The sequence below is a fragment of the Hemibagrus wyckioides genome, linkage group LG28 (assembly GCF_019097595.1).
Source record: "Hemibagrus wyckioides isolate EC202008001 linkage group LG28, SWU_Hwy_1.0, whole genome shotgun sequence".
Lineage (NCBI taxonomy): Eukaryota > Metazoa > Chordata > Actinopteri > Siluriformes > Bagridae > Hemibagrus > Hemibagrus wyckioides.
Genome location: NC_080737.1, coordinates 16,353,872 through 16,371,680, shown reverse-complemented (window position 1 = coordinate 16,371,680; position 17,809 = coordinate 16,353,872). Strand labels below are relative to the sequence as shown.

General features: G+C 41.7%; 1 protein-coding gene across 2 annotated transcripts; it reads left to right on the top strand.

The window, feature by feature from the left end:
• The first annotated feature begins 1,837 nt into the window (after positions 1–1,837).
• On the top strand, positions 1,838–15,379 carry kcmf1 (potassium channel modulatory factor 1). Of its 2 annotated transcripts, XR_009203965.1 has the most exons (8): positions 1,838–2,032; positions 10,669–10,836; positions 11,259–11,398; positions 11,618–11,719; positions 11,963–12,140; positions 12,259–12,544; positions 13,680–13,995; positions 15,233–15,375. XR_009203965.1 is itself a non-coding variant. In XM_058383841.1 (7 exons), the coding sequence occupies exons 1-7, from the start codon at positions 2,017–2,019 to the stop codon at positions 13,939–13,941; spliced, it is 1,152 nt and encodes a 383-aa protein (XP_058239824.1). In that variant the 5' UTR covers positions 1,838–2,016; the 3' UTR covers positions 13,942–15,379. The 2 variants fall into 2 exon arrangements, 1 of the variants encoding a protein (XP_058239824.1); XM_058383841.1 differs by having other exon boundaries at positions 13,680–15,379.
• The last annotated feature ends 2,430 nt before the right edge of the window (positions 15,380–17,809 follow it).

Genomic DNA, 17,809 nt, shown 5'->3' with positions numbered 1-17,809 from the left:
TCCATAAGCCGACGAAATCTCTGATTGGAATCAGAGACGATTAGATCGACCGGTTTTCTCGTACAGAAAAGGAGATATTATTGTGCACAGAATCTTCATTTGATTGCAAGTAGGTGTGTTCAGAGTTCACAGCATTCAGAAACATTTTTCTGAGTTTGTATTCAGCGGTATGTCCTTATATCTGCCTTGCAGATTACTCCAGGAAGCTTAGAGCAATTCAAACATCTGTAATGCAGGGATTTGGTATCTTAGTGGTTAAGGCATTGGACTACTGATCAGAAGTTTGTGAGATGTCACCGTCCACCACTACTGGGCCACTGAGCAAAGCCTCAGTTGTTTAAAATAAGATAAATGGAAGTTGCTCAGGATAAGGGCATCTGTCAAATGGAAATGTAATGTTAGTGTCCAGAAGTCTTTTATTATTTTCCATAAGCATTAGTATCAATATAACCTGTGTGCTGTGGCAGTATACTACAAACTCTATCAGTATATCCTGTATACATACTGTATTTGTGTAGAAATAAAGTCACAGAATTGTTTCTTCATCAAGTTTATTTTTTTGAATAAATGCAAAAGAAAGGTTCTTGACTTTTTATAGTATACAAGTATGCAACACAGAGCATTGTTCTCACGTTTTAATTTGATTGAACTGTTTAGAGTTACATATTTGGGGTTTAGGGCTTGGGGAAGGGCTAGGGTGGCTTGGTGGTTAGCACTGGTGCCTCGCAACAAGGAAGTCCTGAATCCCATGCCTGTGTGGATTTACTTTGGGTACTCTGGTTTCCTCCCACAGTCCAAAAACATGTACATTAGGATGATTGGTAATTCTAAATTACCCATAGGTGTGTGTGTGGTTGTCTGTCTATATATGTGGCCCTGTGATGGACTGGTGACCTTTCCAGGGTGTACCCCTGCCTTTCACCCAATGTGTACTGAAATAGGCTCCAGCAGATCCCTGTGACCCTATTTAGGAATAAAGTGGGTATAGAGGATGGATGGATATTTGAGGTCCATTAAGGGAACTACAAACAAAACATAAGCAGTCTAGTGTTTTTAAAATTTCCCTTCACTGAAACTAAGAGACTCCATGCTTGAATGAAAGATGTCAAGTGTCCTGTACAGAACCCCGACCTCAATCCCACTGAACACCTTTTGGATGAACTGGACCATCAACTGCTCCCCAGACCTTCTCGCACCACCATCAGTCCCTGACATCATTAATACTCTTGTGGCTGAATAAACACAAAGCCACAGTCACGCTCAGAAGCCTTCCCTGTAAAGTGTGGCGGTTATTAAAAGAGCAATATCTAGAATGGGATAATCTTAGACGCACACACAGGCATGATGGTCAATTGTTGGCCATTTAGAGCAATCTGTGCTCATGTGCATAAGCAGTCCAGTGTTTTTTAAAATTTCCCTTCAGTTGCACAGGACACTTAAAGGTGTGAAGTGTCCTGGACAGAGCTCTGACCTCAACCCCACCCACCGAACACCTTTTGAATGAACTGGACCATCAACCTCCTCGCACCACCATCAGTCCCTGACGTCATTAATACTCTTATGGCCGAACAAACACAAATCCCCAGGCACAGCCACGCTCAAATGCCTTCCCTGAAGATTGAGAAGGTCATTAAAAGAGCCATATCTAGAACGGGATATTATAAACACACACACACAGGTATGATGGTCAGTGGTCAACAAACTGCTAGTGTGATCTCTGTTCACTTGAAGTTTTCCGCCGTGTAATCACCGCTGAAGAAGAAGGAGAAGAAGAAGAAAGTTGCCCCATGTCTTTGGCGCCCCCTGTAGGCCTCCTGCTGTAAGGCGCTCCGTCAGCGGCGGCTCATGACAGGCGGGGAGGGGGAAGGAAGAAGTGGAAGCCGCGGATCCATCTTCAAGAGAAAATAGGAAAGAGACCGCGTTTCCACCAGTTTTATTTCGTTTTTTTTAGCGGCATCTTTCCTTGTAAATACGTGTCAGGGAGCCCGAGGTGGGGGCTGTGTCATTGTCTGTAGGATGTCCCGACATGAAGGTAGGTAGAAAGAAACAGTCGATTGCTGCGTAAAAAGAATTTTTTAGCTGCCGTGGGTTGCCATGTTTTGTATTGAAATGCATTGGGAAAGGCTCATGATGGCCGCCGCCATGAATTTTGTAACCTTTTTTGTTTTTTGGTGCTTCACTTCTTATCCTTCTTCATAACGCACTGGTCACTCAAATAAACCCGTGCTGAAGAATTTTGAGAATTCAGAGGAGAGCTCCGTGCCACTCGCTCGCTACGCCTTCTCGCCGTGTATTAGCTAGGACCTTATTTAGCATGCTAACGGCTAGCTTAGCTTAGCTTAGCGAGCGCCCCTGGCTTTGGCCTGGTGTAGAGGGCGAACCGGAGAGCGGAGAGAAATTTTCTAGCTCTTCCGATCCTTCAGAGGTGACTGCAGTGTCATCGAGGCCGTCTGCTTCAGAAGAAGTTCTTTTAAAAATACCCCTTTTCTTTCCCCTTGGTTGCTACAAAGGCAGGATGATCCAGCAAATCTTAGCCACGCTAGCTAAGTTAAGCCGGGCTAAGTCGCCGGTATGTGGCGGTTAGTCAGATGAACCTGGGCCGCCCTTGCTGCTCGTGTAGCCCAGGTTAGCTAGCTTTAGCCTTATCTGTATGTGCTGTAAAAGTGAATGACTTGCACGTCTGGAATTAGCATTAGGCTACACCTGGCGTGTTAGCAGGACGAGTCATTGACATTAGCTATACGTGCGTCGAGTAAAATTCACTTAAAACAGGTCATACTTCTTAACCAAAACGTCAACAAGCAATATATTGGGTAATATATCAGTTACTGCCAAGTTTCCGTAACCGTCAAGGTGTGTATCAGGTTTGGGAGACATGCTAGCTAACTTTACCTGACTGATTAGCTTACCTATAATTATTACCTATTTATTTATTTTTTTTTACCGTTCAGACTGCTTTCCGAACCGAGTTCACTAAAGAACCTGAAGTGCTGTCTGAAAGTTGGTCCAGTTTCTTCAGGTTATAAAGTCAGCACTATTTATTTATTTATTTTTTCACTCTTTCACATTGAAACATTTTACACACACGACTGTTAAATTCGGATTTACGCGTTCACACACGCACCAATAAACTGATTTGGGTAATTCGGAACACTCTCTAGGGTGGATATAAACAACATGGATCCATATAGTAAATTAGGTTAATGTTGCAATCAGATCTTGTTTCTGGAAATCCCCCATAGAGAGCGAGAGACCCGTTAAGCGTGTGTATACTCGGACTAATCGGATTAGGACGATTCAGATTATTCGGGAGGTCGTGTAAACAAGATACCGCGACATCTTATCTCGGATCGGTTACAGTCGGCTGCAGTTCAGTGAATCCAACAGACGCGTTAAGCGTGTATAGTTTTAATTTGGAACAAGATATTTATTTATTTTTAATACATTTATCGCTCTTCATTGGTCTTGGTTTTATCTTTTAAAATTAGCTCAGACTGAGTACGTTTATATACATGCCAATAATCTGAGTTAACAATTATTCAAGCTTTGTAGACACTCCTGTGCTTCCATAAGTCTGAGAATTGGACCGGAAAAAGACTCTTTTAAAATAAAGACAGCTTGAGGACGGATTGTATCGTATGTAAACGCGCAAAAATATCCTATATAACCGCGTGTATTGTGTATGTCAAGAACTTTGATTAAAAAAATAAGTTGTTTAAATATTTATCGTAGTGTAAATGCTCGACTCGGTGACACAGGTGATTTAAAGACATTTGATTATAGATTAAATGATTTAGAAAGACTTTTCCCTCATTATCAGGTTATTGAAGTGCATTTAAACGTGTAAAAAGTCAGATTATTTGTACGTTTTTCCCATGGTGCACCAACTAGTGTTTTTTCTTGTAATTCTCACCTTTCCTGTCTGTTTGTGTCGCCGTTAAACAATGAAAAATGAAGTTGATTTGCAGCCTTAGTATTTGGATTTGTTTCCACTAGGAATTTGTACTGAATTAGTTCTCATGCTGCATGTGGACAAACTGGACAGTGACGGAATTTGTTCAGATCTTTCCACGGCATTGACCAGACAACAGTCTCCGTCTTTAAGCGGATAAGAAAAAACGATGGCTCGGTGGCATAAAACCGGTCAGTTATCAACATGGCAGCTGCTGAGATGTACATGTGACAGAAAGTATGTGTCATGAACGCACACACAATGGAAACGTGGAAACGGGTTCGTAATATACTGTAGGAAGAAGAGTATATTTATCCAGATACGTTACTCCTCGGCTTACCAGAACTATTCATAATTATAGCGTGGAGGTGTGATTAAACTAACGGTTATTATATATTAATGGTCCAGCAGGCGGGGGTGAATATTTGCTTTTGTACTGTTGCATCCATTTCCCTGCTATAAAGCCTTTTAAAGATCATAATACAGAGACTTTATAGGATCTCGTGGACGAGTGAGACAGGACGATGTCCAGAGAAAGAGCCTAAGGAATTTCAGGAAGGTTTAAAGCGCTGATTGAGTAAAGACGGTGTTTAAAGGTCTCCCCGATGTTGACCATAAGTTTGCAGTTGATGGATTAAAGGAAAAGCTGACATCAAGTGTGTTAGTAAAGTGTTGAGACACCAGAACTGCCTCAATATGTTTTAGTGTAGCTTCTCCAGAACTGTGATTAGCTCAGTCAATTGAACGTGTCATGGTGAATCCTACAATTTGAGATCTGCTGACCGTGAAGGTCATACCATATCATTTTTTATCCACATCAAACCATTTAGTGAGCCTGTGGATGAGGGCGGAGCCATTTTGGAAGTGACCCCTCCCATCAGGGTAGAAATGAACTGAGTCAGAAGAACTTTGTACTGATTTGTAGTAATGCTTCCCTTTAATCAGACATGTCTAGAGATGGTCTTTAATGAAGAACCAAAACTCCTGGAGGTGGAGCTGATCCACCTACTCATAGAAGCCCTAACCCTGTCCTCTAACACTTGTACAAGATGGAACAATACGTCTAGCCTGAAACAAACTGAGATGTTTCCACCACAGGGCTTCAGGTTAGACTCTGCCGAGGTAGGAGGAACTGGATTCGGCATTAGGGATGATTCTTCTGATTCTACCAGAGGACTTTCCTTTCCACGTCTCCATAGACTCTCTGTGTAGTTGTGGGTTTTCTTGCTAACAGTCTCATCACATTCTTCACTGATGTTCTCGCTCACCTGAAGGACACAGGAAACACTTTACATATTTTCTGTACATATTACTCTAATGCACGAGCATCAAGCTCCATGATTGTTAGCATTCTCCAAAGATTTTGCGTCACTTATCCCTTACACATCACCAGGACTTGATTTTAGACCAGTGACGTTATTCCACGTTTTACTTTTTTACCCAGCTTCAAAGCGCTTTATTTAATTACGTTTTCATCCAGACTTCCATGACGCATCTTGGACCTCGATTAAAGCTGCAATTCATATTTGGATTGTTTCTCTGCTGTTTCATCCAAGCCTAGATTAGTTTCAAAGAATATTTATCCTGATTCCAGGATAAATCTAATCTAGTAGTAAAACCGTATAAAAGCCGAGTCTTTCAGTAGCCAGGGAAATAAATTGGTGGCCTGGTGTTTGTGGCTGGAGATAAAGTGTCATGCCAATTGTTTTGTAATGCAAAAATGTGTGTTGGTGTTTAGTTCAGTTCAGAAACCAGTAACGAGAAGTCGGGTAATGAATGCTGGGTATTTCCTGTACATTTAGCTGCTCATAGGGTTGCAATCTGATGGGCTGCGCTACAATTTAAGATGAAAAATTCTTGCTTTCACATGTTCTGAGAAACGGAGATTCTGTCAAATTCTGGAAAGGTCTGTGGTTGGTTCTGACAAGATCAACATTCTCTGATCGTGACTAAGAAACGAAACGCGGCAGAGTTTCTGTCTAGAGCTTGAACTCTGGGTCTGGGAGAGCAAGAGTGACGTGCTTCCTAGTAATTAGTGTGTCATTTCTGTAATAATCAGCTGGAAAGTGTCTAATGAGTCATTTTTTGATCTGTTAAGATTATGTATACATTGTACATCTGAGTGCAAACAAATCTTGAAGATGTACCCTGCATTGCCAAAAGTTTTGGGACGTCTGCCTTTACATGCACATGAATGTAATATGGAGTTGGTCTGTCCTTTGCAGCTATAACAGCTTCAACTCTTCTGGGAAGGCTTTCCACAAGGTTTAGGAGTGTGTTTATGGGAATTTTTGACCCTTCCTCTAGAAGGGCGTTTGTGAGGTCATGCACTGATGTTGGACGCGAAGGTCTGGCTCGCAGTCTCCGCTCTAATTCATCCCAAAGGTGTTCTATCAGGTTGAGGTCAGGACTCACCACACCAAACTCACTCATCCATGTCTTTATGGACTTTGCTTTGTGCACTGGTGTGCAGTCATGTTGGAACAGGAAGCGGTCATCCCCAAACTGTTGCCTACAAAGTTGGGAGCATGAAATTGTCCGAAATGTCTTGGTATGCTGAAGCATCAAGAGTTGCTTTCACTGGAACTAAGGGGCCGAGCCAAACCCCTGAATTCAATGATATTAACTTTTGCCAATATAACGTATTTAAACTTTTACTGTTTTCTTATCAATTAAAAATAGTAATTTCTGTAAAAATTGTGAATGATTGGACCGGGATACACTTTTCCTGCAACAAGATTCTTCAGGGTCTGGCTGTATTCGTGTATTCGTTTCTGTTCACAAAATGTCGCGGCGTCTTGTTTTTAGAAGCTGTTCGAAGCCGCTGCTTGTGCGTGTAGACAGGTCTCAGCCACGTTTATTGACAGCGCACCAATACAAATGCTTGTAGTCTGGCTCGAGTGTACAAAATTATTCTCTAGGCTGTGTTGAATTTTTTGGTTCTCTACTGAAGCTAACAGGACCGTGTGTAACTCCTGGGTAATCTCATAAGTGTTTGGACAGTAAATACCCCTCATTTTATGTGGCACAGTGATTGAATTGAAGGATTTGATGCTTTCAGGTCACAGAATAGCCTAAAGTCTTCTAGCTTAACTGTTCATGCTAGTACTTGTGCTAGGTCTGGGAGTGCTGACGGTATGAAGCCTTACATAATAACTCAGCGCTAGGAGTTTAAACCTAAAGCAGAAATGAACACAGACATGATGTCTGAGGGTCAGGCTTTAAGGACAACTCGGCTAACGAGTACAAAGACTTTTGTTCAGTGGATCCGTACGTCATTCGTGATTTCTGATGATAGAGATATCTATAAACTCGTCACGACAAAACTTTTAGTTAAAGCCATGTCACTTTTTCCAGCAGACACACCAAGACTCGATGTCAAAACAGACCAGAACTAATTTCTAAAAACTTCAGACACTGAATTGACTCCATTCATAGTTGGGTGCATTAAAGCGGCGGTCTGCATTTCTTGCTATTTCTAATATTTAGAAGAACTCAAACAAGCCTAATCTTCCAAGGTTTAGTCTTTTCTGTTTGTGTCCATGAGAGACCGTCAGCATGTGACCGAGTTCATAGACAACGCTGTTGTCAGAAATTGCCTTGGAGTCGAACGTTAGCTTCTGGCTCGCGCTCTGGCTCCGTCTGAGGCCGACATGGCAGCATATGTTTTGTGCAGGTTATATATAGGACATGTAACACATGCCTGAGCTGAAGAACACAGCAGAGAGAGAGAGAGAGACAGGTGTCTCTCACCTCCTCCTCCTCCTCCTCACACTTCCTCCGTCACGTGCCGTCTCCTTTTCCTTTACGACCACTGGTAGTTTTTCTCGGCTCATCGCAGACCTCATTCACAGACTAGGACATCGTGTGACCAACCCTGCCGCAAGGGTCAGGTAGTGATTCACCTTTCAGTGGTTCACAGTAGTCTGTGGTCATGCAGAGATGTTTGAAAACATGGTAAAGAGTTTGAGACGCCAGTGTTCGAATTCAGAAATCACTATTTGGGTATTTATATATGAACACTGATTTACAAAATCAGTTAAAGCCTTTATTAAATTTCTCTCTCTCTCTCTCTCTCTCTCTCTGTGTGTCTTTCTGTCTCTGTCCATCTCTGTTTGTCTCTCTCTCACACCCCTCTCTCTCTCTCTCTCTCTCTCTCTCTCTGTGTCTTTCTCTCTCTGTGTCTCTGTTTGTCTCTCACTCTGTCTGTCGCTCTCCTCTCTCACTCTCTCTCTCTTTCACACTCTGTCTCTCTCTCTCTGTCTCTCACTCTGTCTCTGTCTTTCACACTCTCTCTCTCTGACTCTCTGTCTTTCACTCTGTCTCTCACTCTCTCTCTGTGTCTTACACTCTGTGTTTCAGTCACTCTGTCTGTCTCTCTCTCTCTCTCTCTCTCTCTCTGTCTATGTAGTGACACTTCATTTTATACAAATGGAAAAAAAGCTTTGTTTTCCATTCATCATTTTAATAAATGTTTAGTCAATATTAAACTGAATATTAGGCACCGATCCGATACCTAGTATCAGTATTGAGCTGCCGTCAGCAAACGATTGATCAGATTTTGAAGGAAAACGTACGAATGTCAGATACTCAGACAGATGGGTTCGGAAAAACATTGTTCTGGAAATGTTTGCCTATAAAGAAACGATTGAAAAACTGGGAAATGGGGAAAAAACTCTATAACACTGGACAAAACTCATGGCTGGACAGGAAGCTGATTGTAAACGTGGCCTCTGCTCGGCGGCTGGGATTACGTTCCTTAATCCATAGAGTTCCGTAAACCAATGGAGTTCACTGATCCAGCGCAGTTTTAACAATTTTTTCATTTTTTTTGTAACACATCCGTGTGTTCTTGGCAGATGGCTGTGGTATAAGAGGAATAGAGCATGAAGGGGTATGCTGTGAGGAAACAGTAATCAACAACACGGTTCCTTTATACAGATACACAGATCAGGCATAACATTATGACCACTGCCAGGTGCTGTGAATAACCCTGATGATCTCCTCATCATGGCACCTGTTAGTGGGGGGGATATATTAGGCAGCAGGTGAACATTTAGTCCTCAAAGTTGATGTTCGAAGCAGTAAAAATGGACAAGTGTAATGATTTGAGCCAGTTTGACAAGCAAGGGCCAAATTGTGATGGCTAGACCACTGGATCAGAGCATCTCCAAAACTGCAGCTCTTGTGGGGTGTTCCCGGTCTGCAGTGGTCAGTATCTATCAAAAGTGGTCCAAGGAAGGAACAGTGGTGAACCGGCGACAGGGTCATGGGCGGCCAAGGCTCATTGACGCACGTGGGGAGCGAAGACTGACCCGTGTGATCCGACGAGCTACTGTTGCTCAAATTGCTGAAGAAGTTAATGCTGGTTCTGATAGAAAGGTGTCCGAATACACAGTGCATGACGGGTCAGGGCTGCAAAAAGGGGGACCAGCACAATATTAGACAGGTGATCATAATGTTATGCCTGGTGAGTGTATCAGGAAATCATGTTTAGCCAGACAGAGTGCTTTAATCATCTGATTTCATCCTAATTTAAGCAGCATGCTTTTACTGAACACCTGAGCAGAACCGAATCTCAGTGTTGGACGACACGCTTGGTCTTATACTGTGATACATACCCACACTAGTCTACTGTGCCTCGTTTGTTTTTGTTTGCTTTCCTTTGTGCCTGCGGTTGTTGCGTGGCTGTGTCTCTTGAACATCTTCACCTCCCCTCCTCCTTTCCGCTATCTCCATCTTTTGCATATGACCCAGGTTAAAATTTTGTTTGCAAATGGCAAGAAACAAGCCAAAAACTTTTATTATTGCCAAACGGGTTCTCAGTAGACGCAACACTGCATAAATAATGAGGTGACGGTTTGGATGAAAAACAGCTCTTTCGCTGTACTAGTGCATTCCACTAATAAATTGCCAAAAGTGCTTTTTGTGCTTTCTGTAATTAGAGGTAGAATGCGTCAACCCATTAAATTAAATTGTTAAATAACTCCCAAGAAATCAGTGGCCTCCATGCGACTCTATTCGCTTTAAAGTTATTTTTAAAAAATTCTCAATCTATGAATTAACATGAATATGCAAATTGGATACAGCTTCATTTGCATACACAGTTAAAAACCCAACCCCTTCCTGCACATCTGGTTATGTCAGGGTTTTGTAGTTTGATGTTTCCAGTAATTCTTCTACGTCAAAAGACACAGCGCGTGTTGTGATGTCACAGTCGGAGCTCCGCCCTTAACAATCTGTATAGAGGTGGATCCAGGAAGAATTTGACACGTTTAACGTTATCGAGTTCAGAGCGAGATATTTGAGTAATTATTCATCTGATCTTCCCGGGCAGCTAGACTTTGCAGACTGCACCTTTAAAAATTTTAAGGGCTGTTAAAAGTGCTTCCTTCATAAACGGCAGTAAATTCTGGTTGAGCTACAGGAATATTACCAGCCTTCTCGCGGTTAGAGAGCTGAATTATGATGAGAATAGGCGTCTGGCTCGATGTTGCGTAACATGAAGCTTGTAGCACGATCTTTATTCAGTAATAATTTCTCTTATCATTTCTGCTATTATTTCCTTTATCACATGCTGTCGCAATGTGTTCAGTATTAAAACGCGATTACGCGGCACAGATTCAGACTGTAAGGTGTTGGGTTTGATTGGCGAACGACGAGAGACCGAAACCCGAGGTCGAGAAGGCTGAACTGCTTGTGTTCTTGTCTTGCAGGTGTGAGCTGTGACGCGTGTTTAAAAGGGAACTTCAGGGGGCGCCGATACAAGTGTTTAATTTGCTACGACTACGACCTGTGTGCGTCGTGTTACGAAAGTGGAGCCACTACGACACGACACACCACGGAACACCCCATGCAGTGCATACTAACCAGGGTAGACTTTGGTAAGAGCTTTCTTCCGGTCAGTTCATAAGGATACAGATACAAGATGTCATGATGTCATGATGGTAATGACCTGTATCTCTCTCTCTCTCTCTCTCTGTCTCTCTGTGTGTCTCTTTCTTTCTCTCACTTTCCTCTCTGTCTGTCTGTCTGTCTCTGTCACCCTGTATCTGTCTGTCTCTTCACCCTCCCTGTCTTGCTCTCTCCCTCACTATCTCTCCCTCCCTCCCTCTGTCTGTCTCTCTCTCCTCCCTCTCTCTCCCTCTCTCTCTCTCTCACTCTCTCTCTCTCTGTCTCTCCTCTCTTTCTCTCTCTCCTCGCTCTCTCTCTTTCTCTCTCTCCTCCCTCTCTCTCTTTCTCTCTCTTTCTCTCTCTCTCTCTTTCTCTCCTCTCTCTCTCTCTCTCTCTCTCTCTCTCTCTGCAGATCTGTATTACGGCGGCGAGGCGTTTTCTGTAGAGCAGCCCCAGTCGTTTACTTGTCCCTACTGTGGCAAAATGGGTTACACAGAAACGTCTCTACAGGAACACGTCACCTCTGAGCATGCAGAGACTACCACAGAGGTGGTGAGTGTATTTACAGAGAGCGAGAGAGAGAAAGAGAGGGAGGTCAAATAAGTTTATTTGTAGCATCATTTGAAACAGCTATACATAACTTGTTCAACACTTTGCCCTTGTTCTTTGACTCGCAGATTTGTTTCTCCTCTCAACATGCTGTGAAGTTTAGTCAGGTTATAAAATTCTCTCTCTCTCTCTCTCTCTCTCTCTCACTCACTCCCCCTTCAGATCTGCCCCATATGTGCAGCTTTGCCCGGAGGCGACCCCAATCATGTGACGGACGACTTCGCTGCTCATCTCACACTTGAACACAGAGCACCAAGAGATATAATATCCTTTAAATTCTGTTTCATTCAGCTGGTCCTTTTCTATCTCATGATTTATGAAGCTCATGAGTGGGAGTGGGTTGGGGGTTTTGGGGTTGTGTGATGGGGGGGCAGTCTGCAGTTGAGTTCTTACCCTTCACAAACCCTCAGGTTAAGGTGATTTTAGGTGACCACCTCTCTGTGTGTATAAGCGACTGTGTGATTTTGTGTGATTTCACTCTTTGGTCCTTAATGGCGATGTGTGTACGATGAGAGCAGCGGGGTGCGGCACGTGCGCCGGATGTTTCACCCTGGGCGTGGGCTGGGCGGCCCTCGGGCACGGAGGACTAACATGCACTTTACCAGCAGCTCCACTGGGGGGCTCTCATCCTCACAAAGCTCCTCTTACTCCCCGAGCAATCGGGAAGCCATGGACCCTATAGCAGGTGTGTGTCTTGAAAATACGAGAATCTTCCTTTAAATGGCGCCATAATCTTTTAGCATCCTTCCTAATGATTTGTTTAGAAGCTCAATGCTTTGTGTCCACACATTTTCGTCTTTCAGAGCTGCTGTCTCAGTTGTCAGGCGTTCGACGCTCTGCGGGCGGTCAGCTGAACCCTTCAGGCCCTTCGGCCTCGCAACTACAGCAGTTGCAGATGCAGTTGCAACTGGAGCGGCAGCAGGCGCAGGCAGCGCGGCAGCAACTGGAAACGGCACGCAACGCCACGCGTCAGCGCAGCAACGCGAGCAACATCAGCGCCAGCGTGCCACCACCTAGCACCGCGACAAACACAGCCATAACCGAGAATAACCCCATGGCCTCCCACAGCTCCCAGTTCCTCCTCACACGGTAAGTGTGCTGAGACTTGCTCAGAACTGAGATGATTCTCACTCAGGACATATTTTGTAAGCAACAGCAAGTTTATTGAAATGCTCCACTTTACTAACTGACGCCTCGTCTACATTTCATACGAATGGTTTCCTGCCGGACAACAGGGAAAGATTGCGTAAAATGTTCCTTATGTTAAGATGCCCAGAGTGTGGTGTGCCCTGGTTAAAAAAATCTCTATGGATTAACATGTGGATTGTTTTTTTTGCTGGACAAGCTCCGTGTGTAAATCCTCACTTGAGCGAGATGCAGCCATGACTCACTCCATCCAGTCATTTATTTCATACATTTAATCATAGTTTGTTTAGTAATAGGGGATTTAATTAAATGTTTGCTGAGAACCGATTAGCTTCTTCTCATTACATGTGGGCTTTTGGGTCCTTTTAAAAATCCAACCTTCCAGCATCATTGCTCCCTTTCTTCTCTTGTAGACTTGCTGAAGTTTAGGTGTCTGTGTCTATACTTTATTTATTCAGATTTCTTTTTTGTGCAGTTTTCTTCTACCCCCTGATGCACTATATTGCCAAAGGTTTTGGGACACCCCTCCACATCATTGAATTCAGGGGTTGTTCTCGGCCCCTTAGTTCCAGTGAAATGAACTCTTAATGCTTCAGCTTCGTACCAAGACATTTTGGACAGTTTCATGCTTTGTGGGAACAGTTTGGAGATGACACTTCCTGTTCCAACATGACTGCACACCAGTGCACAAAGCAAGGTCCATAGGATGAGAGAGTTTGGTGTGGAGGAACTTCACAGAGTCCTGACCTCAACCTGATTGAACACCTTTGGGATGAATTAAAGTGGAGACTGTGAGCCAGGCCATCTCGTCCAACATCAGTGCCTGACCTCACAAATGTGCTTCTAAAATTCCCATAAACACACTCCTAAACCTTGTGGAAAGCCTTCCCAGAAGAGTTGAAGCTGTTATAGCTGTAAAGTGCGGGACAACTCCATATTACATTCATGTGCATGTAAAGGCTGGCGTCCCAAAACATTTGGCAATATCGTGTAGTTTCTAGGGAGCATGTCATCATGTCCATACACATGTAATGTGTTTCTAATACGCAGAAGTATAAACGCTTCCCCTCTCGTGCAGGTTGAATGAGCCGAAGATGTCGGAGGTGGAGCGTCAGGCTCTGGAGAGCGAGCGCGCCGACCGGAGCCTGTTTGTGCAGGAGCTGCTGCTGTCCACGCTGATGCGCGAGGAGAGCTCCTCCTCCGACGAGGACGAGCGGCGAGACTTCGCGGATTTCGGCGCCATGGGCTGCGTGGAGATCATGCCCTTGGACGTGGCACTGGAGAGCCTGAATCTGAAGGAAAGCTCTGCAGGCAAAGAGCCTCCACCTCCTCCTCTTTGATGATATCCCACCACCACGCAGACAATGTCCTCTGTGCTGTAACTGCCAATGACGGTGGGCAAACACACAGCTCTCACTTTGTTCTGTTTTTTTTGTTTGTTTTGTTTTTGTTTATTTTTTTTAAATAATTTTATTTTTACTTTTTTTTTTTCTTTTCTTTTTTTCTCTCGGTGATTTTCAGGTCTGTCACCTGTTACATTGTAAAAATCCATCAAGAGCGAGAATGAGAACGCGAGTGAAAGTGAGAGAGAGCGAAAGAGAGAGCGGATAGAGAAAGAGAAAAAGAACAAGTGTGTGAAAGATAGTAGCGAGCGCGCAAGAGACAATGAAAGTGTATGGTGTGTGGGTGTGTGTGTGTGTGTGTTGATAATCAGTTCCACATGACTAATTTTTTTTCCTTTAGCAGGTGAGCGTAGGTAGCTGTGGCAGACCTTCAGCTTCCTGTGTCTAACAAAAAAAAAAAAAAAGAGGCTCTCCTTATATAAATACTCCACATTCTAAAACTGAAGACAGAGTCCTTCTCTAATGAAGCTGCTGTGTGTATTTATGAATAGTAATTAATAAAAAGTGCTTGGATGGTTTACCATAACTACTGCATGAGGTTATTTGCAGTGTGCATGATTTTTAATGACATTGTCATTAAAATGGCAAAAAATCCCAAAGCGTTCTTTAATTTTTTTTTTTATTATTATTTTTTTTAATTTTTTTTTTTTTAATTTTATTATTATTAATATTATTTTTTAAAGAGTTACTTGAACTGAAAAAAAAAGTGTTTTGAATTTATGGAATATTATAGAATCAGAATTTATTTAACTATTTTATAAAAGCAAATGCGGGGGACAAAAAAATAAATAAATTGGAAATCTGCAGTAGCTTCATAATAAAACAAACGCATCTGCCCTCGCTTTCAGGCAAAAACCCATGATAACCTTGATAACCAGTGCTGCAAAAAAATTAAAAACACAATGAAAGAAGAAAAAAAAAAGAGGGAAAAATATACAAGTTAATCAATAGTCTTTATTTTTTTATTATTTTTTTTTTGCCAAGAACTAAACAAAAATCTATAACAGGCGAAAATATAACCTGCCTCCTGTTTCTGTTCTGGGTGTTTTTTAATTTAAGTTTATTTTAATTTTTTTGGTTTTGTTTTGCTCTGTTTTTTGTTTTTTAAAGACCATTGATGTTTTCGTGACAACTGTGTAATCACCAGATGTACTTTCTAACTTTTTTTTGCACCTGTACAGAACAGTTAGACTCTCCATGCTTCATCTTGCTCTGCTTCCTCCAATAGCGCCTGCTGCTCCCGAACGAATCCTCTGAGCCGGAGTGCTGATAGACCATCAGTTTTAATGGGGTTTTTTTTTTTTTGCTTCCCTTTTGGCCGATTAAAATCACTGTACACAGGAGGAATCTGCGTCTGCATCAGCGTTCCTACTCATAAAGCTTTTTTATATATATATATATATATATATATATATATATATATATATATATATATATATATATATATATATATATATATATATATATATATATATATATATATATAATATATATATAATATATATATATAATATATATATAATATATATATAATATATATAATATATATATATATATATATAATATATATATATAATATATAAATATAAATAAATTTTTGCCCTTACTTCAGTTGGTGAAGGAGAGCTGGAGACTTTGCCACATCATTTTTGTTTTACAAAAAAAATAATAAAAACAAATGAATCTCATTTTTTGCTTTGCTAAAATAAAATGGGGGAGGGGGAATATAGCACCTTCTATTTATTCAGGTTTTTTTGTTTTGTTTTGGATTCCTTTTTTTCTTCTTCTTTTTCTTCTTCTTCTTCTTCTTTTCTTTTAAAGCCTTGTGATTGAATCATGCCACCTCCATGCCTATACTTTTAGCCTCAATGTAAAATACAATGAGATGTATATTGAATTTGTGCGTTAACTTTCATAATGGTTCTAGGACATGGGCAGACTTTCTTTTTTTTTCTTTTTTTTTTTAAATGTAAATTTAGAATACTACAAATAAAAAAAAACGGCGCACAGCTTTTGATGAAAATAAACCCCGTCGTCCTCTCTCTCTCTCTCTCTCTCTTTCTCTGTCTCTCTATTTCTATCGCTCTCTCTCACGCTCTTTGTAGCTGTGGTCTTATGTGCGCAGTCGTGTTTAAAGAAAAAAGGAAAACGCTTTATTATTGGATTTTTTTTTTGCTGAATTTGATCAAATTTGATTGGTTTATGAAGTTGTGTATAGGAGGTAGAGAGACGATTTTTAAATTAAAATAATAAAAAAAATGAATTTTTGACCCAGAAATGAAATTCAGAATGGCGGCATGACGCATCGTCACTACTCGATCCATATCAGAAACACGATCGTCGTACTGCGCATGCGTGGAAATGCGTCTGCTTCTTGTCTGAAGCATGAGATTTTTTAACGCTGTTGTTATTTATAATAAAATCTATTTGGTGTTTATAATACTGTTGTTAGTGACATGGGGCTTTGTGACAGCAAGTCGCCGGCATGATGCCGTTGTCACTATTCGAGCCGTACCGGAAATTGTTCTGCGCATGCGTCCAACAACACATTATATTATCAGTAGTATTATAACAGTATTATAAATAAACCGCCTTAAATCATTTCGTTATACTTTATAGAAACTGTAGACGCATGTCCGCGCATGCGCAGTACAAATCGTGCTTTCGAGTACGCCGTTGTTATAATAATACTACTGCTAATATTATAATGTCGTGTTGGCAACAATCCCGTTCCCGGTACGGATCGAGAAGTGACCTGCATCATGCCGCCATTCTGAATTTCATTACATAAACTCGGCACATTAAAACACAGACTTGATGTCACAAGGCGCCCATCACATCTGAAATGTTGCCACTAAAATAAGAATTTTAATTTTAGATTTAAATGTCGGCGAAATCCCCTTAAAATAATAATTACTGAAGTCTTAGTGGCACGGTTATCACTTCCTACATTTCTACCCATGTGTCTTTTATGTCTCTAGTCGCTTTTTGAATAAAAATGATTAATTACGTTGTTATTATCTAGATGAATACATATTCATGTACATAAAGAAAGCCACGGAGTAATGGAGCGTCCGAATCAGACCGCTGTCCTCGGGAAGCGTCAACACCTTCATAAAGTCTTCAGAACAATTGAAAAACCTTTGGAAACGTTTAAAGCAGGTTGAAAAGGTTTAGCCAACAGTCTGTTGATTAGATTTTAGCTGTGTTATGACTCGATCCACACAGACATGTTGACCGGACTCATATGTAGTGCTGGAACCCTGGCTACTGAGTCCCTGTCTCTGGTTTCTTCTTAACAATGAGTGAATGAAATATAAATAAATACAGGGGACGCTAACGTGTGCGGTTTAGCCGCAGCGTTGATGAGTTTTTGACCCGTTGCTATGGTGATACAGGAAACAGCTACACCGGGGGGAAGTCGGGAATAAAAAATGAACTGAAAGGGCAGTTCAACAACAAGAGAAGGGAAAAGGACAGAGTATAAAAGACATTTGTCGAAAAATTAAATCAGTTCATAGTGGTGGCCATTGCCACTTCTCGCTATTGACTGGCTTCCGAGTAATTACGATGTTTCTGACCGGACTTCTAATAGCAGACCTGTGATTTCAGGAGCCGATAAACAAGTGGGCGGGACTGTAAACAAGTTGTTTGTTAGGTTAGCTCACTTCATTTACACCTCACTATTATTTTTCTTTTTTTCCTCACTGGACTGTCTTGTCATTAAACTGTCGTAACAGATCATGAACATGAGGGACGTATTGAGCTTGTTAAAACCTTTCACTGTTTGTTCACGAGACGCTTC